General features: G+C 55.5%; 1 protein-coding gene across 2 annotated transcripts; it reads right to left on the reverse strand.

Moving 5' to 3' along the window:
• Positions 1–1221: 1221 nt before the first annotated feature.
• Positions 1222–26410, reverse strand: Sult4a1 (sulfotransferase family 4A member 1). Of its 2 annotated transcripts, none has more exons than XM_052748508.1 (7): positions 26175–26407; positions 17778–17908; positions 16100–16180; positions 15569–15695; positions 12065–12159; positions 5398–5536; positions 1222–2748 (listed from the first exon to the last, which is right to left on the reverse strand). In XM_052748508.1, exons 1-7 carry the CDS (start codon positions 26341–26343, stop codon positions 2636–2638), a joined length of 855 nt encoding a protein of 284 aa, XP_052604468.1. In that variant the 5' UTR covers positions 26344–26407; the 3' UTR covers positions 1222–2635. The 2 variants fall into 2 exon arrangements, with proteins under 2 accessions (XP_052604468.1, XP_052604469.1); XM_052748509.1 differs by lacking the exon at positions 1222–2748 and adding an exon at positions 3925–4040 and having other exon boundaries at positions 26175–26410.
• Between the last annotated feature and the right edge of the window lie 1074 nt (positions 26411–27484).

Genomic DNA, 27484 nt, shown 5'->3' on the forward strand with positions numbered 1-27484 from the left:
AGAGCCGGAGAAAACACAAACAAGGTAGCATGCTCCTGATTAAACCCAAGTTCCCATGATCTAGAGAGCACTCTGTGAGTGGATGCCTAGCTAATCTCCTGACAGCCCCTGTATAGGATATCCTAGAGCCTGCCAGTCTGCTCTCCCACAACCTCCCAAGCCCAAGTCCTCCATATGAGCCCACTGGCAGCAACACTTACCTTTTGGGAAATGGGGGATGTGTGTGTGCTGTGCATACACGTTTACACTTGTGTGCATGTGGACACGTGGAGGCCAGAGGTTTACAGTAAGTGTTCTCTTTGCTTGCTCACCACCATCTATATTAAGGCAATCTCTCACTGAGCCTAAAGCTCACCAATACAGGCTAGTCTAGCTTTTGCTGTGAATCCTGTCTCTGCTCCCCCCCACCCCCACCGAGTGCTGAGGATTACAGGTGGCTGCATTCACGTACTGCTGGGGATTTGAACTCAGATCTTCATGTCTGAACAGCATAGGCTTTACGCACAGAGCAACCTCGATCTCAATGGTCCATGACAGCAATCCTGATCCTGAACTAGCCCTGAGCGCCCCCCCCCCCCCCGACTCTCTCTGACTGTAACTAAAGCTCCAGAAGGCAGGGTCTTCTTGCTGCCTGGCACAGCACTTGGTACACATCAACGCTGAGGCTCCGGCCTAAGCTGAGGAGTTATAGGTAGGGCAGGCAAAGGAGTCCATCACCCTGTGTCCTCTGGGCTCCCTGATGTGTGTCTAAGGGCAGATCCACTGAGGCATAGCACGGGGACACAAGATTACTAACCAGAGTCTGCATTCACCCTAGGTTCTCCCTCTCTGCAGAGGAAATGGTGCCCAGACTTGCCCCACACAGGACTGGGGAAGACGGCCAGGAAGGGCTGGACCAGGTCAGTCTTCATTCCACCATGATGCCCTGAGCTGGAGCCAGAGGCAGGTAGACTGCGGAAGTAGAAGAGATCCACAGAACACCAAAATCCCTCCCCCAATTTCTTCTTTCTCTCTTTACTCTTCCTTTTACTTCCAGGCCACAGGTGGGCTTCAACCTTCACTAAAGTTTGCACAGGGATAAAACAAATTCTGCCTCATCAGAAGCCACCCCAGGCTATTTCCCTCTGTAGCCGTTCCCGGGGGATTGGGCAAGGATAGGGTTCACACTCCATCGATGAGAACGCACAGGGGCCCTTCTCCACCCAGCATACACACCACACAGGCAGGGAGGTGTCTTTTATTAAAGATGCAAGCAAGCACAGAGTACCATGTGTGGCTCCAGAACATCCGTACAGTACTAAAAATAGAAAAATAGAAACAAAATTTCACAGAAAGCAGCCTTCCTTCCCAGACACACAGGAAAGACGCTGCCATGCCCACCTCACAGAGTCATGCACCCGGCCCACACAAGCTTCTCCCTGGACAGAGGTAACGCCAGCTGCAACCAGACCTGCTTCAGAGACCACCCACGGCGGGCCCCTTCCATAGCCAGAGCCTCCCACCACCACGCTGAGCTCTTCCTAGCCTGGTAAAGACCAGAGCAAGTGAGTCTCCAGGTGCAATCTGCCGGTCCGCTTCTCATCTGGCCATCACTTGGGCCAAATTTGAGCCAGAAGACAGCAGGGGTAGGGGTAGGGATGTGTGTGTGTGTGTGTGTGTGTGTGTGTGTGTGTGTGTGTGTGTAACATCGTTCCCTCAGACACTCTGAGGATAGAGGTGCCCACTCAGATAGGCGGGCTTGCCAATCCTATGAGCACTCAACCTGCAGGCTAGGTCCCTTAGGTGAGAGGGTTGGCACAGCAGGGGCATACGTGACAGCAACTCGGGATTTTAAAACCGTGCGATGTCACATCTCTTGCCCGCAGGAGTGTGTCAGTCACTGCCTTGGGGAACAAAGAGAAGGCTGTGGCAGACACCAATTCTGGCGTATGCGGGGACTCTTGATACACCATCAATGCCTTCAGATGCCATCTGCACCCTCGGGCCAGCTTCCCTCCAGGAACTTTCCTTGGGCTCTTCTGTTCTAGGCTCAGAGAGCTGCGTGCTGGAGGTGTTTCTAAAAATGGCCTGGGACAGGCCCTGGCTTGGTGTCATAATGGTTCTGGAAGACTGGCTAGACCACAGGCTAGACCTACCTATCCAGCTCCCCGTCCCCCCAACCCATGTGATCCCAACCCATCCTCTGATCTCAGAACAAGGTGGGATGGCTGTGCCTAGAAAAAAAGACTACAAAAATTACAGTGAACCCTGAGAGCTTCCTACCATCCTGGCACAGCTTGCTCCTGCTCTCCCACGGAAATGGACTTGCATTTGGTTGACAGAGATTTATTTAGATTTCCGGTGAAAAGCGCTATAAAATACAGTGAATAACATGGGGTACAGGGCAGACAGTCTCGCTGCCTGTGCGTGTGGCATGGCCACCACGTGGAGACCCAAGTGCTACAGGCCAGGCGGCTGCTGTGGACAGCATCATCACACTCCTTGCTCTCTCCACTGGGCTCGTCCCCTGCTGTTTCCACGCAGCTTCCAGAGTGTGTCCAGCAAGGAATAAATGAACGCAAACAGGACTTTTTTTTTTTTTTTAGCTAGTAGAGCGTCTGGGGACCGTGAGCATGCAAGTTCGCGGTTTCTGATATTATAAATAAAAGTCAAACGTGAGGTCACACTTCCCCATCTTCTGTTTATACACTAGGTCAAACTTCTCATTCATGGAGACGGTGAAGATGTCTTTCCATAGCCCGACTCTTCCTGCAACACAGACCAGAGCAGAGCTGGCTGTAGCCACCAGTTTCCGGACAAAAGGAAGCCTTGGGAATGGATCCGGAAATTTCCGGATCTGTGCCTAGACCCCTCTAAACTTGGCCTGCTGGGTGGGAGGGGCCAGCCGAGCTAGACCGCATGAGTCCTGTTTGCCGTGGGATTTCCCTGAGTCTGGAGGGAAGCTTTCCTACGGTCACCTTCTGTCAACTACGCACCAGCCATCACACAGACCCACACCTGTGACCAAGAGGGACTCCACCTCTTGCTCCAGGTTAGCTCCCGGAACCTACCACAGCAGATGCTCCGGCCATAAACCTGCCAGAGAGGAAGCACTGTGGGCTGAGGGCAGTGCTCTAAGGAGTCCTTGACTCACAGGTTCACAGCACCAACTGCTGTTGGCACAACGGTTGCCTCTGGAGAATTTGAAAAGGTAAAAATAAATAAACAAATAAATAAATCATCCCAAGGGCCAGTAGGAAGCTCTCCTGAAGCCATCAAGGGTGGAGTTTTCTAGAAGCCTAAGCTCAAAAATTGTTGGGGAAGGCTTAAAATGAATGAAACATCCATGGCATAAGCTCCACTTTCCAGGCTGGACACAAAGCCCGTGACACACAGGAATTCCATACCTCAAGTCCATGTGAGTCTCCCCACAGCCCCAGCTGCTGTCCCTGTCTGGTCAGAACCAGCCCGACAGCAGGGTGGAGGGTGCGGGGGGAGGATGGGATTAGGAGTTTGTACTCCAAACCTCCCATCCACAGGAGCAGTGAGGTTTGTGTGTTGGCTTTGTGCTTTTAAACAAGTGGGATTTGCGGGGAAGGGGCAGTTCTGAAGTCAGAACGCTGGTCATCTCCAACAATAGCCTTGCTCGGGTCTTAACCTCAGCATCTGCCCCAGCAGGACTTCAGATCTGCAGCCACAGCCCCGCCACAGCTGGGCTAAAACTCCTGACACATCAGGACTTTCTCTTTGGTAATGAGGCATCATCTGTCAGTGTTGGAAAAGTAAAATAAAAAATTGTTCTTACCACCCTCTAATGATACCAAAGGGACCAAATTAGAAGCTTCTAGACCAACCACACTATAAATATAGTTTTTCACGATCTTTTTTTTTTTTTTTCCCAGCTGAGAGCTTGTCAGAGAGGAGTCACCCACCTGGTTTAGGATTTGGAATCAAGACAATTTATGCTGTGACATGAACCAAATTTATGCAATGCAGTCGGCTCCCCGAGCCCCTGCATCCTCGCCACCTCAAGGCGATCTTCTGAGTAAAGAGGCAATGTGCTAAAAGAAAACAAAACCACAGAACTGAAATAAAGCAAAACCAAGGCCAACAGTGACAGTGCAAACGCCTCTGAAGGAGTGTGTGGGCGCGCGGTGGCGGCGGAGGGCACGTGACCCGGCGCCCTCCACACGGACCACACATACACCACACGCAAACCAAAGGGGGGGCTGAGGAGGCGGGTCACAGACAGGGTTAACAAAATATGATGAAAGCAAAACGGAAGAATGGCAAATAAACTCGAAATAATAAGTGCCTGTGAAGATGCAGGCAGGAAACACGGGACAAGGGATGATGCGGTGGGTGAGCTGCTCTCCGGAGGGGCAGAGTTTTAGTTAGGCCTTCTCCAGCCTAACTAAGGTCCTGTGCACTTTACCCTTAGCAACTGCCTTTGGCCCCTAGCAGCTGGGATGTAGAGAAAAGCCTTAGAAGTTATTGCTGCTCCACGGCTGACGAAAGACACATTCCTGGAGGCAGCCAGGCTACAATCAGAGCCCAGCTTCTCTCCCCACCTTGGCCACCACCCAAAGTTCTAAGATCTTCCCTCACAGCTCCTCACCCTCTAAAAGTTTCCAGTTCACACTGCTGGCAGCTGGCCTCAAGCCTAGACCATACTTACCCAGAGAGGATTTATGGAACATGGCCACCGCTCTGAGACATCCTGCAACTTCAGTACCTGAGCTGCCCCATGAGCAGCAGCTCACACATGCCCTGAAGAGCTGAGGAACTGACTCAGTGGCCCTGGGAGGAGTCCTCTCTGGAATACTGTCCCCAAAGTGTTCCTGCCCACCAACTGCCTCCTGCTACCTATGTGTCCCACCTCCATCTGGGCCACCTCCACAGTGCCCTGACTCTGACTACTCCCGCTTGGCTGCCCTTAGGCTGGCTCATTTGTTATCTGTGCCTCTTGAAACCCAGAAGCCCCTCCCTTGGCCAGTATCCTCTGGGTCAGAGAGGGAAAAGGACATCTCCTCGCATGGGATCCATCTTCCTGTCCACCACAGCTCACCACTCAGAGCCACCAAAAAGAAGGCTGCTAAGTCAGTGGTCTGCCCTGTATTGCAAAACACGTGGCACCACCACCCTGCCTTGGGTCTGCTCTGTGGGCAACTGACTGGAGCCAGTGAGAATGCTCTACATGAGCACACCTTGCTCGGAGCCTAAGCCAGCCCCAGTAGCTGCTGCCCCCCTTGAACTGTAACACCACGTGTGCAAGCGGACAGGGCATGCCCTGCTCCTGAAGCACCGTGCCCTCAACAGGCACTGGCCAGCAAGTGCTGCCGCCCAGCAGGAAATTAGTCCAGAGAGTCCTAGGTGGACAGGGACTACCTGAGCGGGGAGGGGGGAGGGGACACGTACCCCGGCCCACGGGCAGGGCCTCCGCGTTGCAACACTGGTCCACCAGCTGGTGGCAATGCTCGATCAAGGACTCCAGCTGGGCCTTGTCACAGGACACACCCAGGAATCTGGCCAGCTGCTCCACCATGGTCACCAGGTCCTGGAAGACAAGGGCAGACAGCGGAGCAGGCCATCAGAGGCAGCACCCAGGGCACAGGGTTGAGCTGGGAACTGTACTCATGGCTTCCTCCCTCAGCACTCAAGACGACCAGTCCGGTAATCAGCCAGGAGGTGATGCTGACAGGGGTACTCAGCATCTCAAAACCTGCAAGTCTTGGATTTGAACCCATGGCTCTGGGAAGAGGAGGGAGGTGTGGGGATACAAAGGACTTGAGAGCTGTGGCTCATTTACAGACAGCAACAGCAAAGAATATCCATCACTGGCAAGATTTAGCTGCCACCTAGCTTCTGGAGTCCTCTGCACCCACAAGTGCCCCGGTGGCCTATGCCCTACCCACCTCATCTACGGGAAGGTGGACTGAGGAAAGTAAGTCCTATTACATTCCTTACTGGACAAAGGGCCATTTATAGGCCCCACAATGCCGACAACAGAAGGCAGAATACATCTGGAGCAGGCACACCACCGTTCCCTACAGCCGCCATGTTCTCCCTAAGAAACGCTGAGGCGCCTCCTATTCCCAGTGGGATCCCTCAACCATCACTCCCAAATCCCTGAAAGCCTGCTGGCAACTGCCTTGACCAAACATCAGGAAAATGCTGGAGGCTGTTTCCTCTCCAGAAGGAAATTAGCACCTGAAGCCTCAGGAGGTCCCAGTTAGACACTGGTATGGGAAGAAATTCTGATTGTTAACATGAGCACAGACATGTCAAGGACCCCAATGCCTCAGACCCATGGGAACAGCAAAGTGTTCCCCTGGTCCTTATGTGGATGCTGACATATGTACATCTTCCTCCCCGCTCCTTCTCGATGTTTATGTCCTGAGACGGCATCCCTACAGAGACCCCTACCAAGATGAGCTAAGCCTGCCGCCTTGTTCAGCAATAAACCCAATGAGGTTCTCAGCTGCTGCTAGTGCATCTCCATCGGAGTGCATGTCCCACCCAAGCCCAGATTTTCTGTATGTGTGTCTGTCATTTCTTCACTCCCCATCACCCCAGTTAGGTCAATCCCTAAAGCTGTGCAAGGTTGTGGCACACACTGCTTAACTAATGTTTTTAACAGGCTGTGGTGGATGTGTCCACTCCTCCGTGGATTCCCGCAGCACCCACCCACCTCGCAGCCTTGATCCTGGTGTTCCCACTCCTCTCTTCTTCGTCTCTCAAGGACACAGAACCCCAAGGTCCCATGCACAGGACTAGCACAGTGGGTTATGTGAACAACAGGTGTCAGAGCAAGCACAAAGGAAAGAAGAACCCACTTCTACTAACCCTGGCATTTAATGGGTAGAACTGGCCCTCAGAAGAAACCACCCAAGGAAAGGGCTGCAGGAAATAAGATACATGGCAGAGGTGCTCTGTAGGACTGTTTTGTTCCAGGCAGCTCGGCATCCATACAGCACCCTCCTTGGAAGGTGGGAGGCTTCTGCATCTGGCCACATGTTAAAGGAGACTGCTGGATGATTACCAGGCCCAACTTAGCTGCATACCTCACTCATCTGAGCTGCACTTTCCACCCATAACCAGGGACTAGAGTGCTGGCCAGCCATCTGTCATTATCGGGACCCTCATTAGTGAGAGATTACCCCTCAGGGTGACTGTGAGGAGGAAGAGAGGGGATCTTACTTGGAGCACCTGGGCACAAGCCACAAGACAGGACTGGCAGCAGTGAGGCAGCTGAAGCGGTAAGGGCGAGGTGGGGGAGGTAGCCCAGAGAGGGAAGCATTCTCTGTACAAGTGTAAGGACCTGAGGTCAGAGCCCAGATCTGATTAAAGCTGGATGCAGGAATAGCACGCATCTGCAATGCCAGTGCTCCTACACAGACATGGGCACCCCACACAGGAGAATCCCTGCAAGCTCATGGGCAAGCCAGCCTGGCATGCGCCACAGAGAACAAGAAACCCTGTCTCAAGCAAAAGGTGGAAAGCAGTAAGAACCCAAGGTTGTCATCTGTCCTCCAAAATCACAGTGCAACAGTGCAATGCACACACCTCCACTCACACACATAAAACACATACTCACAAGTGTATACACACACACACACACACACACACACACACACACACACACACACACACACACACACACACAGAGAGAGAGAGAGAGAGAGAAAGTGGGGCCATGGAGAACACCCAGCTCTGCCTCTAAGACCAAGACAAGAGAGCGCCTGCCTACTCCACAATCTGGAAATGCAGATCCTCACTCATGGCTAGTTTCCTACAGAAACTAAGACGAGAACGTGAGTTCCTAAAAACGTAATCTTACGGGCTGGAGGGATGGTTCAGTAGTTAAAGTTCAGCTTGCTGCTCTTCCAGAGGACCCAGGTTCAATCCCCAGCACCCACATGATGGCTCACAACTGCCTAACTCCAGTCCCAGGGAATCTGATACACTCTTTTGGTGCCTGTGGGTACTACATGCTCGTGGGACACAGACATAGATGCAGTCAAAACACCCATAGGCATCAAATAAAAAATTTAAATGAAAGCTGGGTGGTGGTGGTGCTCGCCTTCAATCCCAGCACTTGGGAGGCAGAGGCAGGTGGATCTCTGTGAGTTCGAGGTCAGCCTGGTCTACAGAGCAAGTTCCAGGACAGCCAGGGCTGTTATATAGAGGAAACTTGTCTCAAAAACAAACAACAAACAAACAAAAGTAATTTCAGGTTCCTAATCTCCATCAAAGACATCCCTAACTACAGGCGAGGTTTCTGGAAAAATCAACAATGCCGATTAGACACTAAAGCAACTGACTTCAGTGGCTGGATATGGTTGAGGGTATCCCCTCAGGGAGTTCCTGTTACAAGCTTTGTCCTCGGGGTGATGCTGATGGAATCTAAAAGGTAGGAGCAGGGGCTGGAGAGATGCTCAGCCAGTAAGCACACATACTGCTTTTCCAGAGGACTGCAGTTCAAGTCCCAGTCTCCACATCAGGTAGCTCACAAGTACCTATAACCCCAGCTTCGGGGGATTTGATGCGCCCTCTTCTGGCCTCCATGAACACCTGCACTCATGTGCACAAACACACACATATCCATAATAAACAATAAAAATGACTTTTAAAAAGCAGACAATAGCCATGTGTTTGATTAAAAGATACCCCACAGGCCCAGGTGCTGGAGCTTAGTCCCAAGCTCGTGAAACTGTTTTAGAAAGCAATAGAAACCTTAGGAGGCCTGGCCTAGCTGGGGGAAGTAATCACCAGGGGGCCAACCTTTGAGAGGAATCCCCAAACTCTGGCCCCTCTTGGCTTCCGGACCTCCATGAGGTAATCGGCTCCTGCAGCATGTCTCCACCCCACCACAGGGTCAGAATCAACGAACAGACCATGGACAGAATCCTCTGAAAGTGCGAGCTAAAATCCCCTCATCCTCCTGGGATTCTCTGCACACCTGGGCCTCCAGGCTACCTGGAATCTTCCCATGGCTGTGGGGTCACTACCATGAGAGTCTCAGCCACCAGCAGTTAGTGAGGCTGTCTGCCTGGTGCCCACTGTGCCCCCTGAGTTTCCCCAGCACGACAGCTGGGTCCCACCAAGTGGTGGGCACCCTCTGTGAGGACAGGCTCCACGGCACAAGCTTCTCTCTACCTCTGCTGCAGCAGGTTTTCTGGTACTCATGAGCCCTAAATGCACAAGCCCAGCCTCGGGTCACTCAGAAGGGACATCCAGGACGGGGTACTAGGAGGTGGTGGACACCACACCGCCACAACTCCCCATGCTCAGGAGCCGTCATCACCAGGGACCCCTTCATAAGCTCCTCCCCTCCACCCAGAGTCCTCAGCACATTCCCCGATCAGATTTCCAAAGCCATGTTCAAGCCCACACAGGGCTGTCTCCCTGTCTACCACCACCTCCAGTCTGTCTGACCTCTGTTCCAGCCCCTCCCACTAACCATCACATTCCCCTGACACAGCGGGCAGCACGGCTTGGCCCTGGTCCACCTGGTTCAGAGGACACCTGGGCCTGGCTCCCTGTGGCCCAGACCTGTGCACCCTTAGGGACTGCACTGTGAAGAAGCGGCTTCCCCTGCTCCAGCAAGAGGCCTGCACAGGCTTTGGACTCTCGGTGCCTTGTGGTCCTCTCAGTCTTCTTGTGGAAAGGTGGGGTAGGTGTCTCTACCCTGCAGGTCCCTCTATAACTCGGAAAGCAATGGCTGGGAGCCTGACACATGCTGTTGATCTGAACACACGAACACACATACAAAGGAGGGGTAGGGCAGCCACTGACAAGGCGGCCTGTGAGCAGATGAGAAAGCTATGAGAAGGCAACCTACACAGATCTCTGAAGAACACTCTAGACGGACAGAGCAAATGCACCAGCCTGAAATAGACGCTGGAGGGGCCAGTTCAAGCAATAACAAGGTGGTGGCGGTGGTCGGGGGAACAATGTATCCAGGGACCAGGGAACCACTGCATAGGTCTTGGCGATCACCCACAGCCACATGGGCTGTGAAAGATAAGTGATAATTCATTTTAGCACCAGCTGCTATGATGAGGACTTGATGGCGAGGCTGGGGAGGGAGCCAGGAGTCAAGTCTGGGATTACGCCTCATTAACAGGCTGGAAAGATGCAGGCAGGGACAGAAAGACAGACAGACCTGGGCACAAATGGTTGGGGAAGTGTGAGGACTTAAGGACAGAGCTGATGGGACTTGGGACACAGACACACAGTGTGACAAATAAGATAATTCCACCTGGCTGGGTAGTAGCGGCGCACGCCTTTAATCCCAACACTTGGGAGGCAGAGCCAGGCGGATCTCTGTGAGTTTGAGGCCAGCCTGGGCTACAGAGCGAGATCTAGGACAGGCACCAAAACTACACAGAGGAACCCTGTCTCGGGGAGAGAGAGAGAGAGAGAGAGAGAGAGAGAGAGAGAGAGAGAGAGAGAGAGAGAGAATGAATTCCACCTGAGCAAGGCAGAGCGGCCTGTCATGAACTAAGACAGGAACTGCTGAGGCCTTCAGGGTCAGGGTCAGAGGCTGGCTTGGGTGCCCCGAGTCTTCAGTCTCCCTTGGACGACCACACGGACACGTGTCTTGGGGCATCCACAAGACAGCTCTGTGCATGGTGGCCGCAGTGCTCCTAACCTGGCATCACTGAGACTGCAGGGCAGCGAAGAGAAGAAAAGATGGCCGACACAGCCAGGACCGAGGCCTGTGGTGTGTGGTCATCTGCAGCCAGGAGAAGGGCACACAGCTGGGCAGACGGCTCGGCCATGAAAAGCACTTGGTTGTTTCCAGCACACACATGGTGCCTCACAGCCGCTCCTAACTCCAGCTCCAGGAGACCCAATACCTTCTTCTGACCACTTTGGGCACCGGCGTGCACATGGTGCACATACATACATTCAGGCTAAGACACACACACACACACACACACACACACACACACACACACAATAAATCTGAGAGAAGGGGGTGAGGAGAGATGAGGGTGGCAACTTGGCAGTCAGAGAAGGAAGGGAGGGGTCATGTCATTAGAAGGGCTAGGTGACGGGAACCCAACAACCATCACTTACTGTAGCAAAGAAGGGGAATCACTGGGGACCATGACAGCACAGCATGGGAGCGGTGGGGCAAGAGGGGAAGGGTCTGCAGGGAGGGGAAGATAACAGTGAGATACTGGGAGGGAAGGCCAGGTTTGCTCTTGGCCAGTTTTAAGAAAGAAACCACACGCCTTTAATCCCAGCACTCGGGAGGCAGAGCCAGGCGGATCTCTGAGTTCAAGGACAGCCTGGTCTACAGAATGAGTTCCAGAAGAGCCAGGGCTACCCGGAGAAACTGTCTCCAAAGCCAGAGAGAACAGAGACAGAGACAGAGACAGCGAGAGAAACATCACTACACCCACCCATGGCAGTGGAGATCCCAGGAGATGACACATCTATCATGACACTTGATAAATTCACCTATTGAGCGTCCCCCACCTCTACAACCACACTTATCAGAGTCTGTACAGAACAAGGCTTTGAATCCACACCAGCCAATGCTAACCTCCTTCCTGGAGCACCCCAGACTAATATGCATGGTCACAAGCATCCTAAAAGCTGACGCAGAAGGCAGAGGGACTCAGCTTTGCCAGCACACTGCCTCACACCGTCACCAAGGTGATGGTACTGAGACAGCACAAGAGAGTGGCAGAGGTCCTGCCCCTGTTGCTAAGGTCCTGTTTCTTGGCTTTCCACAACATCACACCACAGTGAGCCAGTCTGGAACTTGTCCTGGGAATCAACCTGTCCAAATAGAGGCCATGTGCTGGATTAGGGACTTGAGCCCAAGCCTCCTCTGTGGCCCACATGCCTCCCTGGGCATGATAAGGGTAAGACATGGAAGGAATTGTGCAGATCCCTCCCATGCCACCCTCTGTGGCCTTCTGGCTTTGCATAACCGGGCCATGCCTCCACTTGGTTCTAGCGGCAAGCACAGAGACCCAGCACCACGGACAGCTCCAAAACCAGGGACAGCGTCTCCCTGATGGACCACATCTCCCGGATGGACGGCATCTCCCCAGCTACTCACCCTGTGCATATCTTCATACTTGAGGAAAAGCACATTTGCATCCATGCGATGTTCCCAGAACTCCTGAACGTGCTCAAACCAGGAGCCGTAGCCCACTGTGGAAACAGGGAAAGAGGTATACACATACAGATGGGGAGGGAACTGTGCTGGCGATCTTGCCCCCCACAGGATACCCTGCTCCTGCCCAGCTGCTGTGAAGGAAACTGCAGGGTCTCCTAGAAGGAAGAAACCATTAAAGGTCCTCACCCCTCCTGCTCCTGCCAACACTCCTTCACCCCTACCCAGCACACGTATGGATGCCCTGAGGACCCAACAAGGGTTCTGAGGCTATGAGGACATGGTGTGTACACTAGTGTCAATGGTCAGGGAAGCCAGGGCGAAGAGACAAGTAGGGCAGGCTGGGGTGTGGGAAGCGCTAAGACAGTTCCAGAACAAGGCCCTGCCCCATGACTTCTGGTCAACTCCAGGCATTCTCAGTGAAACTTGCCATCTAAAAAGACAGATGGGAGCCCTGCGCCATCACATAGGCAACATGTGCCTCAGCATGGCCCTGCCTGGTCAGAACCCCAGGTCTGGGCTGGGCCCTTGGCAAGTGTGAAAGGGGGCTCAGCCCAGTCTGTAAACGATAGCACGGCACTCCTAGTGACGAGTTCCAACGTGCTCCCACTCTCTGGCTGAGCTGCGCAGCCCTGGGGGGGGCCTTTGTACCACGCTTCCACAGGGGTCCCAGAGCAGGACTCAGTGAGACGCTATACAGGAGTGGTACCCTAACCCTGCTGAGCAACAGGAAGGGACCAACTGGATGAGATGCAGGGGCAGGCATGGGGCTCCACCTTCCAGGCTACCTGCAAGCTCCCCGGTTAAGGAGTCGTGCTGGGGCACAGTGGACCTGCACAGGCCCACCCTACTCAGACACACCTGGATGACCTCTGTAAACGGCCCTTAGAAAACGTGTTCACTTTACACAGAACTGAGTCTCTGGTCACAACGGGGCCTGGACCCTGATCTGGATCCGTGTGTTCAGCTGAAGCTGAGTTCAGGCAGATGAAGTCCTGGGGTAGGAGGAAGGCAAGTAGCCTAGTAAAGAAAGGGGAGAATTCTCCCCCACTGCCGGAGAAGGCACAAGACTCCTAGATGGCCTGGACCCCATTGGGTCACAAAGATGCTGCACAAGAAAGGCCAGCCAGGACCATGAACAGAGGGAGGCATGCTGACTGCTAACAGGGATAACAAGAGCACCCTGTTGCCTCTGTACCTGGGGCCACAGAGGAAAGAGATGCGTGCTGGTAGGAGCCGAGCCTCCAGAGAAAGGGCCCTGCCATGACCCCCTGCTTCTCTTCGTACCTCACTCTGCTGAGACCATAAAGCCACTTACCCAGGGCCGGCAGGATAGTATAGCACAGCACAGCCCCCACCCAGTAATATGGCGCCTTTGGAGTCCTCACACTGCACAGGGCAGTGTCTGTCCACAGACCATTGCCAACACAGCATCTGTCAGGTGACCCCGTCCACAGATTCCTCCATGTACTTGTGTCATAGGGAGACTGTCCATAGAGCGCCACAATACTCTCTCCATCCAGGACCCTGTCCAGAGGTTCCACACAGCATGTCACTTGACCTGGGCATCACTTAACCTCAGCCCTGGAGTCTCAGACCACCACCATTCTCATGCAGATCGTTCTCACAGTGCCTGCGACCCTGCTCCGTCCTCTGCCCTGTCCAGTACTGGGGGCACCAAACCCAGGGCCTGACATGCTAGGCAAGCATGCCTGCATCTCCAGCCTTCTTCCTACCTTTCGTTTTGAGACAAGGTCTCATTAAGTTGACCAGGCTACCCTTGAATTCGCTCTGTAGCCCAGGCAGGCCTTGAGCCTGCATGCTTCCTGCCTTAGTCCCCAAGCAGCTGGGATTACAACCTTGTGCCACCATCCAGGCTATGAAATAATGGTTTTTTGGTTTTTTTTTTAATGATCCTTCTCTTAGCTGCCACTTTCTTTTGAGCCTTGGGCAGGGAGGAAAGGGACCATGTTGTGGTCACTGCGTGGCTAAGAGCACAGGAAGGTACTTGAGCACCCAAGGCACACGCTTTGAGAAGGATGCAGGCCAGAGCGCATGGCCTTGACCTCTGAGGCTTTGCACTGTGAACAGGGAAACCCACGTCAGGGCAGATTTTCACAGCTCTGGCTGAGAGTACACCAGGCTGAATGTGACAGACCCCTGCTGTCACTACGGTGCTGTTCCCACATACCTGTGAGGCAAGAATGGGCGGCTATGAAAAAAAGGTATAATGCCGTGAGCAGAAGGGGGCACACCTGGAAGACTGCAAGGGGCACCCCAATAGTGCACAGGGAAAGAAGCTGGGTGGGACCTGCGGCAGACCCAGGGACCCTGGGGAACAGGTGCTGCCATTTCCCACCACGCATGTGACCCAGCGCTGGGCACAGGGCACAGCTGAAACCATGTTTAACAGGAGGAAACGGATCGCTGAGGACCTCTGGCCCCTGTGGGTTTCCAACTGCAGGCAGCCCAGTGTGCCTGCTGCAGCTCAGCTCATTCTCCGGCACCTTGTGTGCACCATTGCCTGAGCAGGAAGCTCCTGGAGGCTGCCCGAGGTCTGCTGCACTGGAGGTTTCACCGGTACACCCTCTTTTCCCATCATGCCTCACAGCCTCCCTGCAGGACCCCCGGATGAGCCCCACAGAGTGGTCAGTGCGTTTTGAGACCCAGGGCTAGGACAGTCTCAGTGCAGACTAATGAAAGCGTGATGATCTAAGCCATTTCCTATGACTGGGTGCACACCACACAGTCCCTTGCCAGTCACAAGACCCACAGAGATGTGGGGGTGACAGGGGGAAGTGGGAACACAGCCGAAGAGGAACTGGGACAATGGCTCCAAAGAGACAGGTGGCCTGCGGGTTGAAGAAAGACAGAGATGAGAGATGGAGCTGCTTCCTACTGTGGTCCCTGACTTCCTAGAAGACCAGTGGGGTGAGGTGGCCAGGCCCTTGCTCCTCCCGGGTCGGGAAGGAGCCAATAGGAAGTATACACAGCATTCAGCCCAGCACACCCTGCTCCCTAAGTGTGCTGTTCCCTGTCCCTGCCGGGCCTCTGAAGTCCAGCCCACGTGATGATTCACACCCAGTAGCAGCCTTCACATTGGTATCTACCATTCACAGCATGGAGATCTGGGCCTCTGAGTTCACAGCTTTCATTCTCACCTCATTAAGAACCCAGGCAGGAAGGACAGGTGAGGAGTATCTGGAGAACCCTCACGGTGGTGGGGGTGGGGGGCGGCAGGACTCGGAAGTCTCAGAATCTGCACTGCTGCGCACCACCGCTGAGATCCACGGCTCCCCAGCCTCGCCACCTCCGCCACGTGGTAACAACATAAGCCTCATCTGCACGGGTGCAGGTGAGGTGCCATTACACGCCGCGCCTTCCAGGAACCCCCGGCACCGGCTGGTATGTGCGAGGAGGTTAGAGCTCACACCCACGGGCACTTACATTTGTCGTTCATGAACCGCCGACAGAACTCCTGGAAGGTGCCTCGGTAGCTCATGGTCCGCAGCGAGCGGTGGAACTGATAGTAAGACACAACCAGGTCCTTGGGGTTGCGAGCCATGTAGATGACCTGAGGGTAGAATGGTGGGGTCACTCCCTCTCCTCCTGGCCAGGGGTCCCCTTGCTCGTTCCCAGCACGGATGTGCTGCTCTGGCCCATGGGCTGAGTATGCGGGACAAGCATGTGACTGTCTTACTGTACTGCTTTATCAGGGCACAACTGTAATCAGTAGGAAACAGACGCCCTGGTGAGGGCTGGTGGCCTGGGAACTTCAGGGCTGAGGACAGAGACAAGAACAGGAAGCACCATCCTCCAATGTGAGAGAACACCCCTCACTCCCTGGTAAGCACGGAGGAAGGACTACAGTCATGATCCAAGATGGTCCCTGGGGCCAGGGGGAGAGGTACCTGCAGTGGTGTCGAAGCCTAGGATTCTTAATGAGGAAGCGGGGGATGGGAGATGGGGATAGGTTACCTTGGAGTCCCCATTGTGGAGGTCAGAGGGCAGGAAGCGGTAGGGGAGGTGGCTCTTGATGAGCCTGGGAGACGTCAGTTCCTGCAGAGAGAGATATGACCGTGATATTCGCATGTGTGTGTGGACATGCGCGCACACACACACACACACACACACACACACACACACACACACACACACACTCCTTCCCTCCCAGGGACTTTCTAACCACTCTGGAAGGATCTGGTCTGGAAGGATCCTGACCAAGCAGTACTCAGTACCTGCTCTAACCAGCTACCCACTTGAGCCGTCTGGACATGACTCACAGATGGCTGGATCCCAGGCGTTGTAATGAAGGGTCGATCCCTGATAGACATAGGGATTTGGTTTGAGTGGCTGAGAATGAGGAAGGGTCTGTGGGGCAGCAGAAACCCAAAACACGGGCATAAAATAGTGCCTGTGAGAACGTGGGGGTGTCTAATTTTAAAGCTTCCAGCTACCCTCCATTCTGATCTCACAGCAGCCTGGGGGGACCATGGACAGCAGCTTTCCCTCCACCCTCTGCTCAGAGGCTCTCATCCTGTCCACTTCCCCTTGGACCACGAATCTTGATGTCCATTCAGCCCTCGGCTCCTCTCTTCCTTCTGGAAATTCCTCGGACGGCTGTTGCCTCCTGATCCACTGTCCCCAGCTCTGTAACCATCACGACTTCCTGCCCTGAGGTGGGAACCGTCAGCTCACTACTGTACCAGGAGCAGCACCAGCATGTGAGGAGCTTGGAGCAGAGACAGTGGGCACTCCCAGTGTTTCCTGTGGAGGAGCCAACGTGACCCGGCACAAACTACAGACAGGAGGGCGACCTCCGGGTGCCAGGTCCAGTCAGAAACAAGCTCACCAAGAGCAGGAGGGATCTGCTGCCGTGACATGTGGTCGAACCTCTCAGAGATACAGTCCCCGAATGCTCATGGAGCAGAAAAGCAAATAGGAGAGGCGGGTCCCGCAAGGCCTGAACTACAGAGGCAGCAGGGGATGGAATGGAAAGAAAGGTCCAGATACAGACAGGATCTCATCATACAGGCCAGACTGGCCTCAAACTCATGTAATCCTCCTGTCTCAGCCACCCCAGTTCTGGGGCAATAGGTAGAAGCCACCACACCTAGCTAATTTTATTTTTTTGTTTGTTTGTTTGTTTTTTTGTTTTTCGAGACAGGGTTTCTCTGTGTAGCTTTGCGCCTTTCCTGGGACTCACTTGGTAGTCCAGGCTGGCCTCGAACTCACAGAGATCCGCCTGGCTCTGCCTCCCGAGTGCTGGGATTAAAGGTGTGCGCCACCACCGCCCGGCTTAATTTCATTTTTGATACCAAAGATTTTATTCAAACATGTCCATCCCAGCTCCCTTGACAGATGAGGGAGGGGGCTGAGGCCTTCTTTCCCACTGGTAGTCCCTCAGTTCATGACCAAACATTTCCTCCCTGCCTCGCAGACTCCCTGAAACTGACATCAGTCACCTGTACTTGACAGGTCCCAGGGTCCTTAAGGACTCAGGCTGAATTAAGGACTCAGAACCGTCAATTTCTCTTCCTGGCTAGCTAGAACTTCCTGGAGGCCCTCAGTTGTTCCCATGAGCACCCATGAGCTCCCCTGAGGAGCCACTGTCACTGGGCAGGTGTAACTGTGGAGGAAGGGGTCCCACAGGTACCTTGATGATGTCCAGACCCGGCTGTGGATACTCCAGCACTGGCAACTGCTCATCAATATTCATCAGGCCAATCTCATCAGGGTCGGCGCCCTGGCTCACCAGGTAGACCACCTCCTGCAGCAAGCTGGTACCTGGGTGGAGAGGTAGGGAAGGGTGCTCAGAGGAGCCACTGGGCCACCCTCACAGCCAACGAAACTCCTGCTGCCTGAGAAGCGGACACAGGGCTCAGCGAGCAAGAGGAACCCTGGAGAGAGACCAAGAGAGCCCCGGACTGAGCGTGAGGCCTCAGCCTACCACAGCTGCTAGTGCCCAGCCTGCAGCTTTCCTCAGCATTCATTGGGGCGGGACAGCTGGGAAAGCAAGCAGGATGTAGCTGCCACTCACAGACCATGGTGGGGACCACTCTCAACTGAGGCTTCCAGGGGCTGAACTCTCCATTGGATTCATGAGTGACTAAGCTCAGAGGGGACAGGTATGACCTGAGCTGCCAACTGATTCCTTCATCTGCCCAGTGTCCACTAAACTAAGCACACATGCCACCCATGCTCCTGGAACACATGGAGGGAAACAAGCCAATAGGCATATGCTAGATCATTCCTGGATTTGACATTCATGAAACACACAAGTCCTGAAAACACACTGATATTTACACTGTGGGACACAGTGGCAAAGAAGGATGAACATGCAATATCCAATGTGGGGAGGACCCAGGACCAACGGCACCATGGTGTGACTCTGGTTGTTCCTTTGCAAAATGAGCTGCGGCGAGAAGAGAGACCAGGGACCACGTGAGGTGGTCACTCACTCAGAGACACAAAGGAGACCAGCATCTCATATTTCACTGCACCTCATGGGTGGGGGGTGTGGAAGCTGGGTTCACACAGAGACAGAAACCACCTCTGCCTGCAGCAGCCTGCTCTGTGTGCAGCCTGCTCCCTAAGACAGCAGGAGATGGCCAAGGCCAAGGCCAGACCTGAGCCCACACATGAGTCACGCAATGCAGAGAGGAACCCATCAGGGGACAGTGGCCCATGGGGCTAAGGATCTGAGAGTAAACCCCCATCTTCCCAGAGCAGCATGACACGGATGGGTCCCCTGCTGAATCTGGGGACCATCCCTTCCCTCAGACCCGGACCCAGGCCCATTGTCTCCAACCTCAGTCACTTCCACAACGTCCCATGGTTCACAACAAGGCCTGGGCACCAGAGTCCAGCCTTCGCCTTCCCTCTCCCTGTTCCCTCCTCACGAACTCAGCCTCTCATCCAGGTCCAGTACCTCCTCCCGCAAACCCTGCCTTCTCAGAAGCCCCAGGATCACTCACAGCACATGCTGCCATCTGTACCCTCGCTGCGCTCCCACCATGCTGAGCCTGGCGCTACCCACTGCACCCCAATCCCTGTGCATAAGATACATGCGACATGCTGCCTGGGCACTGCCTGGGCGCTGCCTGGGCTCTGCTGGGCTCCAGGGCCAGCCAATCAACAGTCCGCCAGGAGCCAAAAGAGGCAGGCAGACATGTCTGCAGTTGTCCAGCCTCTGTACCTTCCCAGGGCACTGGGAGCAGGTACTGTCCAGAAATCTAGGCCAACCTCCCATGAACTCAAAGAAGAGAGGGACACATAGCTGAACACACTGTCCCTTCCTATTGGGCTTTCTGGCCTTCCCCTGGGTAGCCTCATGCAGCCCCACCCCCAGGAAGCCAGGGCTGTGGATAATGCACACATCGCACCAGGCCAGCCGCGGAGGTGGCTCCTCTGTAAGAACCCTTTCTCCATGCCTCCTTCCTCTACGTGTCTGTTCAAATGTCACCCATGCCACCCATCAACAAAGGCCTGTCACCAGCTGCCCTGTCCTCCATGCTATTCCTGCTGTGCCAACAGCCCAGGAGCCACACACCACATCCAGATCTTAGCTGGAGCCAGAAAGCCAATTTGTTCCAGTGGTCCATCCATCCTCCAAGGCCCTGCCACAGTTTACGTGCTGATGAGGCAGGATGGACGGGGGGCGGGGGCGGTGGCGGCACCGGGGAGCAAATCCACCAGGGAGGAGGAAGTGGCCAGCATGAAGTAACACAGAAGCTTTGCAGTCACACAGGGAGGGCCCTAGGCCATAGCTGGAGTAGGAAGGTCTCTCTCTCTCTCTCTCTCTCTCACACACACACACACACACACACACACACACACACACACACACACACACGCACACACACACACACTTACAAATGAAAGGCCAGAAAGTGCCAAGGCCACAGACCCTGGTGAGGCCAGCCTGTCTGTCCCTCCTGGTGAGCACTGTCCACTCAGGCTCAGCTAGCTTCCCAGAAAGGCCCTGAAATGAGTCTCTCTTGGGTCATTCTTTATGGTCTATTTTTAATGTGCCCCATCGCGACTTCAGCCCAAACGGACCTGAGCTGTATTTCAAAACCACCTCCATCCACAAGTCCACCCTTACCTCCACTGTGTGTTCACGCCAGGAACACCACCCATGAGAGCCAAAAGTAGCTATTTACCTGCCAGCCACTCAGAGGCACATGGGCAGCACTAATGAGACTCAGTGGGTTTTTTTTTTAAGTCATGAAGTCAGGAAGGGGAGGTATTGAGGGGCCCCGGGGATAAAGGAGGGGGAAACCAGATGGATATGATCAAAATACATTTTACACATGTAGGGAATTCTCTACAAATACGTAAAGCTATTACGTTAAAAAAAATAATAAAGAAAATAAAACCTCCCTTCTACAGAAGACACAGGAAGGGCCAGTAAATGACCTGCTCGGGTCAGGGCTGTTCAGTGGCTGAGTAATCATGAGTATGCAGATCGTGGGCACCCCCGAGCCAGGACAGCCATGCATGAGGACACCATGCGTAGCTTCACGTCACATGGCACCCAGCAACAGGCTAATAGGATGGGCTAGCTCCTGGATGACAGTCTGTGTGGGTCTCCTAACTACCAACCCTGGGCCTCAGGAGCAGGGTATAGAGGTGCCGGTCTCCCCGTGGGTCCCCAGAGTGGCAGTTAAGGCCACATCAGAGCTGGGAAAGAGCAGGACCAGGGGCTGCAGCCAAACCTCTGCAAGTACTTGAGAGCAGGGAAGACATCAGGACTTGATGCTGCTGCGGGTGGCCACCGTCACACTGGGACACTTTGAAATACACAAAAGGAGACGGGGCCTCCCATGCTGCCTGGAGGGGGGGAGCCCCTGAGCTCCCAGCCTGCCGCACCCCAACAGACACAGTCTGCAGGGAGAACAGCTGTCAGCTGGGAACACGGCCAGACTCTCCATAGGCTCTGTGTGTTGGTGGACCGATGCCACCATCCGCAGCTCACTTCACTGACACGGCCAACGCCTGGGCGGCAAAGCCTCAATGCCCTGTGGTGGCTGACGGGACACTCTGCTCCGAGTCCTAGGTCGAAATGCATGGAAGGTCCTGCACCTATCTTCCTACTCTTTGGCTTTCGTTTCATAAAACTTTTCTTCTGCTTCATGGCCATGTCCTCAGCTGGACCTCGCGGCCCAACACTTCACCACCCCAACTCTTAGACTTTCCCTCCCAAGACTTCCTGGGGCCCAAAGTACTTCTGCCAATCCCTCCTCCATGCAGCTTTTTCTGAGAAGGCATGGAGGACACACTGAGGACAGAGGCCATCAAGGCATGGGAGGGGACACTTAGGACACTACTCAGCGTCTTCTTCCTGCACTTAAGTGTTTGTGTGTCTCTGTCATCCTACAGGATGCCTCACTACTTGAGCCAGGATCCTCCGAGGTGGGAGTGGGACTCGAAAGCAGCTAAGGGGTGGGGCCCAGGTGTGTGTGCACCCGTGAGATGTGGGGGGAGAGGAAACAGACACAGACGCACACATGCACGCATGCACGCACGCACACACAAAGGACGGGTGGGCAGACACAGACAGGCAATCTGACAGAACACACGTCGCCCAGCCTATCTATTTCCCTAGCGAGGATCAGTCATTTCTAGTCCCCATGGGTCTCTACTATCACACAGGTCAGTTCCTTGGTGTCCATGTTCCTCCAACCTCTGGTGTGGGGCTTCGGGGAGGGGACAGGCATCCTGTCTAGGACAGATGAGGCTGAGAACCTCACCTGACCCTCACTGCTAACAAGGCCTAGGCCTGATGCCCACATCCACAGCCTTTTGGAGTCAGCGACCCCAAGAAACCCCATGGGGTGACCGCGTCACCGATTCCCAGGGCTCTGCAGTGGGAAGTGACCTCTTCATCTTCAACCAATCAAGCCTGATCTTCCAGACTGTCTACTGTCCACATGGACTCTGGACTGTCCATCACTCCTGATCAGTTTAGAGAAGTTTCTAGAACAAGGAGAGCTCTGTCTGCGTTGTGTTCCTTCTGCCTCACGGAGCCCCCACCCTGCTGGCTGCTGAGGTCCTCCTTGTCTCAACTGGTAATTGGACCAAGGTGAGATGGGAACAGGAAGCCCTGGGACACACCCCACCTGTGATGTGGAAGCTCAGCTCCCCCTTGGCCTGGGAGACAGGACATGGTCCCAAACCCAACGGCCAGAACCCCACTGAACACCAAAAGGAAGTAGCATCTCCAGTCATCAAGTGTGACTTGCTTTTCCTGTTGAGACAACACCACGTGGCTGTACTGTACTGGGCCCCCCTCCACCTTGCCACACTACAGAAACCCCCAAAACCTGGAGCCCCGTCCCTACTTGTTAACTCAACACAGCCTATAGGCTGAGGAGGTCTCAATCAAAGACTGTCCAGCTCACACTGGCCTGTGGGCATGTCTGTGAAGGGTGATCTTGATATGGGGCCCCACCCTGACTACTGTGGGCAGCATCATTCCCTAGACAATTGGTCCTGGGCTGTGTAGAAAACTAGATAAATAGCATGAGCGAAAGTGAGCCAACAAGCAGTGTTCCTGTCTCGGATTCCTGTCCTGACTTCCCTCAATGATAGATTGGGACCTGAAACTGTAAGCCAAATAAACCCTTTCCTCCCCCAAGTTACTTTGCTCAGAGTTTTATCACAACAAGAGAAAGCACACGAGGATGCCTGGCCTGGTCCTCCAGAGACTCTAGGAGCAGAGGAAAGACACAAACCACTCCTCTGGGTCTCAGTTTCCTCGCGATGCCCATCTCCTGGGCCTGCAACTCTCTGAGTGGGTGGGTACTCACTCAGGTGGAGGACACCTCTGCTGCCCAGGAGGTGGCAGATGCCACCCTGCAGCCGTTAGTAGAGTGCAGGACCCCATGGGGTGCAGCATGCACCCCCGAAAGAGCACGCACCAGAAAACATCGGGTAGGTGCTCCTGAAGGAAGAGCGAAGGACAATTGGGGCCACCTGGGACCTCACGAAGGCACAGAGGATGCCTGGGTGCAGCTCGGCCATAACAATCCTGCTGTCGCTCTAACCGAACCACGTGACCCACTGTGGTCAACACAGACTTCTGGCTGCTCTCTACATTTCTACCACTGTGATGGCCTCCCCAGGCCGGCTGTTCATCCCAAAGCCAGGAGGAGATGGGAGCAGAATGGCCCGTCTATACCCCTTGGGCACTCCGCAGACACATGAGCTGGCTGCAAGTCCAGCTTAGACTGGGAGCCGTCCCCAAACTAAGATCAAGTCTAGGTCCTCACCACCTGCCTTCCCTGGCAGACTCTGCCCCTTCAGTGACTGGGGGCTCCTGACACTGAGGTGGATAGCTCCTTGATGCATGAAGGCACCCGGCCTCAGCCCAGAGCCCGCTCTTCCCTTAGGCAGGCACAGGTTAAAGGACACTAGCAATAGTCCCCAAGCACAGGGAAGAGCTGGCAGTGACTCCCACCTCTCTCCCAGAGGCAAGGGGCCTGCGATACATCCACCCTGTCTCTCCAAGGGCCCCGTAGGCTGGGCAGACGGCCACAGAGGCAGCCTTTCTCTAGTTCTGCTTCCTACTCTGTCCCAACTGAGGTCACTCCCTTAACTGATTAATGGAAGGTCACTCTCCAGGACCCTAGCCCCATTGTCAGGACCAAACTCCCAGTCCTGGAAGTCACTGAGTCCAGGAAGTGTCAGAAGGGCTGGGGACAGCCAGGCTCACCCTTGACAGTGGCTCCTCTCTGGGTGGTGTGGTGGGTGACCCCAATGTCATCACTCACAAAACACTCTGGGCATGGCATTGGCACCCACAGCAGCAGTGTTGGTGCCAAGGCACTGACCCCACAGGGACCCAGGGCTGGTCACCTGACTTCTAAAGAGAAGAGCAAAGAGAAAAAGTGGGTGAGGACTCAGAAAGGCTTGAGCCTGGGGCACTCACCTCAGCCTGGAACCAGCCACACAGGTGACCACCAGAGCCGCCGTCTCCGGCTGTGCTGTGAGGGCCCCCACCCCGCCCCACTAAAAACATACAGGGAGAAAGAAGTTTAGGAGCCTAGAGTTGGCCAGCTGCCCAGAGCCCTGGTGTTGGATCCTGGCTATCCCTAGCTAGCTCACCTGTGCTCTAACATGGTGGCCTTGAGGAGGGAGGGACAGGGAGTGGACATGGGCAAAGGGATAGACACACCAAGAGCCACCAGGCCATAGGACTGTCAGTTTCAGGGAGGCAGGTCCGCAGGATGTGGTGGGGAGCACACAAACTGAGTCCCTGAGCCCCCATTAGGGTCTCATGGCTGGGGAAGGAGTTGATGCTTTCCCCCAGCTCTAGGCTGCGCTTCTCTCGCACTCGGTGCATGTTCCACACAAGAGGTGAGTCCATTACCCGGAAAACCAGCATCCAGCCAGCGGTGGTGGTGGAGGACTCCAGGAACCCCAGCACTTGAGAGGCTGACACAGGAGGATCCGGAGTTCAAGGCTAGCCTCAGCTACATAACAAGTTCAAGGTCAGCCTGTGCTACCTGATACCCTGTCTCAAACAACAACAACAACAAAAAATAGCACCTGTGGGGTGACTTCAGTGATAGTGCACCCCAACAATCCCAGCACCAGGAAGGCTTAAGCAGAAGAATGAAAATTCAAGGCCAGCCTGGAGTACACAGATAGACCTTGTCTCAAAATATTCACACAGGCAGACAGAGACAGACAGACAGACAGACAGACAGACGCGCGCGCGCACACACACGTTCCCCATCTGACTTCTCTCTGCAGTGTCCAGGAAGCTCCCCAGATCCCACCAGGCCCCAGAACTGGGTTTATCTAACACCCACCAGCTCCCCAGGTTCACAGCTGGGCCTCCAGCCTGGCCACTCCCTGAGCCCCTTCCAGTAACTCATGCCTCTGTCCCCTCTCCGCCAGCAGCTACGCCACAACCCACAATCCCAGCCACACCCCCAGGTCCTAGGGGCTCCAAGGATCAAGTCTCCCACAATTCCCAGAGTCCAGAGGGGAACTGGCATCTTTCTTTACCCATGTGCACATTCATATACTTTGTGGCGGGACAGTACACCCATGAGTCCCGCGTAAGTACAGCCCAGAGGCTGGGAGCACAGCTGAATGGCAGGCATGCACTGACTGAGCATAAGGCCGCAGGGCCCTGGATTCATCCCAGGCACTGGCCCAAGAGACAACACCAGATACAGCCCCCAAACCAGCTGTGGAGCGCCCAGTATGATGACTTTCACAGAGTTCTCTGAAAGCAGATCCTAGCCAAGACCCAGCAGGGACTTAGGGCTGGGATGAGGGCTGTGAGGCGGTTCCAGGCTCAGCCAGCCCTGCCTGTTTCCTGCCATGCCTCTCCCAAGACAGCCCAGCAGGCTGTATGCCCGGTGGTGGGTCAGTGCCTGCACCTGGACTTGGCCCCAGGGCCCTTGCACCCCGACCCCTGCTCTAAGAGCATCCATCACTCTGGGAGGATGCTGGGCAGCTGCCCCAGGGGCTGGGACTCCACCCTGGGTGACACACTGCTTACATTTTCTCCTGGAACCGCCCGCTCAGATACAGCAGGGTGATGGCCAGCCACCTTCTCAACTACCCTGAACCTGCAGGACAGCAGTCACAAGGACGCTCTCCAGGCACAGCAAACGAACCGGAGAGCCAGCTGAGCTCCTCCTACAGACCCCAGAAAAGGCATCACCCGGCTGTCTCCGCACCAGGCCTGGATGGCTGGGTGGCTCAGATCCCAACCCAGCTGTGTGACCTTGGACAAGCCTCCTCCCCTCTCTGAGCCTCTGCCTAAAAGCTCTACCGTGCATGGTTGCTGGGGACCCGTGTGCCCTGGTCCCGCCTGGTGACAGAGGCAGCTCGTAAACAAGGATACAGGGGTGCAGAGGCCAGTCCCATCCCCCACAGAGTCCATGCTGGAGGAGCGCCCGCCGCCCCCGCTGCCGGCACCACACGGGGAACCGGACAGGACCGGGGCACAGAGAGGTTGAGCGACCTGCCCAAGGTCACACAGCCGCGCCGGCGCGGCGCCGGGCACGGCGCAGGGTTCCCGACTTACCAGACTTAGGGTAGGTGACGATCCACACGTCGCTGGGCCGCACCGGGAAATCGGCGATGTCCTCCATCTTCCCGCGGCAGAAGGGCGGCAGCCGCACGCCATGGAACTCGAAGTACTTGCTCTCGAACTCGCCCGGGGTGCCCGGGGTCTCCGCTTCGCTCTCCGCCATGCCGCCGCCCGGCCCGGCCCGCAGCTCCAGGGCGTGACGTCACGGCGCCGGCGCGGGGCTCCGCGGGCATGACGTCATGACCGCACCCACGCACGCCGCGCCCCGTGACGTCGGGCGCCGAGGCCCCCCGCGCTTGCCGCAGAGGTGCGTCCGGGTCCGTGCAGCCGCCGCCTGTCAGTCATCGGGGCAAGGGGCAGGGCCCCCACGCCCTGGAGCAGAAACCGGGCACCTACGCAGACCCAGGGTGAGCCGCGGGGAGCCGGGAAGCCTCACCTCCAGAAGCTTCTGATGCCGGAGATGGCAAAGTCCGCGTCAGAGCGCGGCTGACAAAGGCAGCGCTTGGAGAGCCTCGAATCAGGTGCCAGAGAGGACTCCCCCAGGGAGAACCCCCGGCAGACAGGCCCTCAGAAAGGAAACCCCCGGACAGAAGACCTCCGGGCAGAGGGGACACCCCACCCCAAGCAGAGAACTCCCCCCGGCAGATAGGAACCCCAAAGTGGGCCTCTCCAGGTAGAGAGGACCAGACCCCCCAGCAGAGAAATCTCCAGGCAGAGGGGACCCCCTCCTCTAGAGAGGAAACCCCCATGCAGAGAGGACCAGACCCCAGGCAGAGAAATCTCCAGGCAGAGAGGGACCCTCCCCCAAGAGAGGACATCCCAGGCAGAGGGGACCCCCTCCTCTAGAGAGGAGACCCCCAGGCAGAGAGGACCAGACCCCCCAGCAGAGAAATCTCCAGGCAGAGAGGACCAGACCCCCCAGCAGAGAAATCTCCAGGCAGAGAGGGATCCCCCCCAAGAGAGGACGTCCCAGGCAGAGGGGACCCCCTCCTCTAGAGAGGAAACCCCCATGCAGAGAAGACCGCCCCCCCCCGGCAGAAAGGGACCCCAGAGTGGACCCCCAGGCAAAGAGGACCCATCCCCACGCAGAGGGGACCTCCAGCAGAGATGGCGCCCTTAGGGAACCCCCAAGCAGAGACGACCCTCCAGGTGGCGCCCTCCACCTGCCTAGGTCTGTAGCCTCCTTAGAATAGTTATCCTATTTCCAGGAGCCGCAGCTGGGGGAAGCAGCTAACGAGAACCCAAGGGGCTGGGAAAGCCGCTTAGGAGTAGAGCGCCTGCCTAGCTGGTGTGAACCCCTGGAG

This window comes from Peromyscus californicus, unplaced genomic scaffold, assembly GCF_007827085.1.
Source record: "Peromyscus californicus insignis strain IS unplaced genomic scaffold, ASM782708v3 Scaffold_20__1_contigs__length_68692818, whole genome shotgun sequence".
NCBI lineage: Eukaryota > Metazoa > Chordata > Mammalia > Rodentia > Cricetidae > Peromyscus > Peromyscus californicus.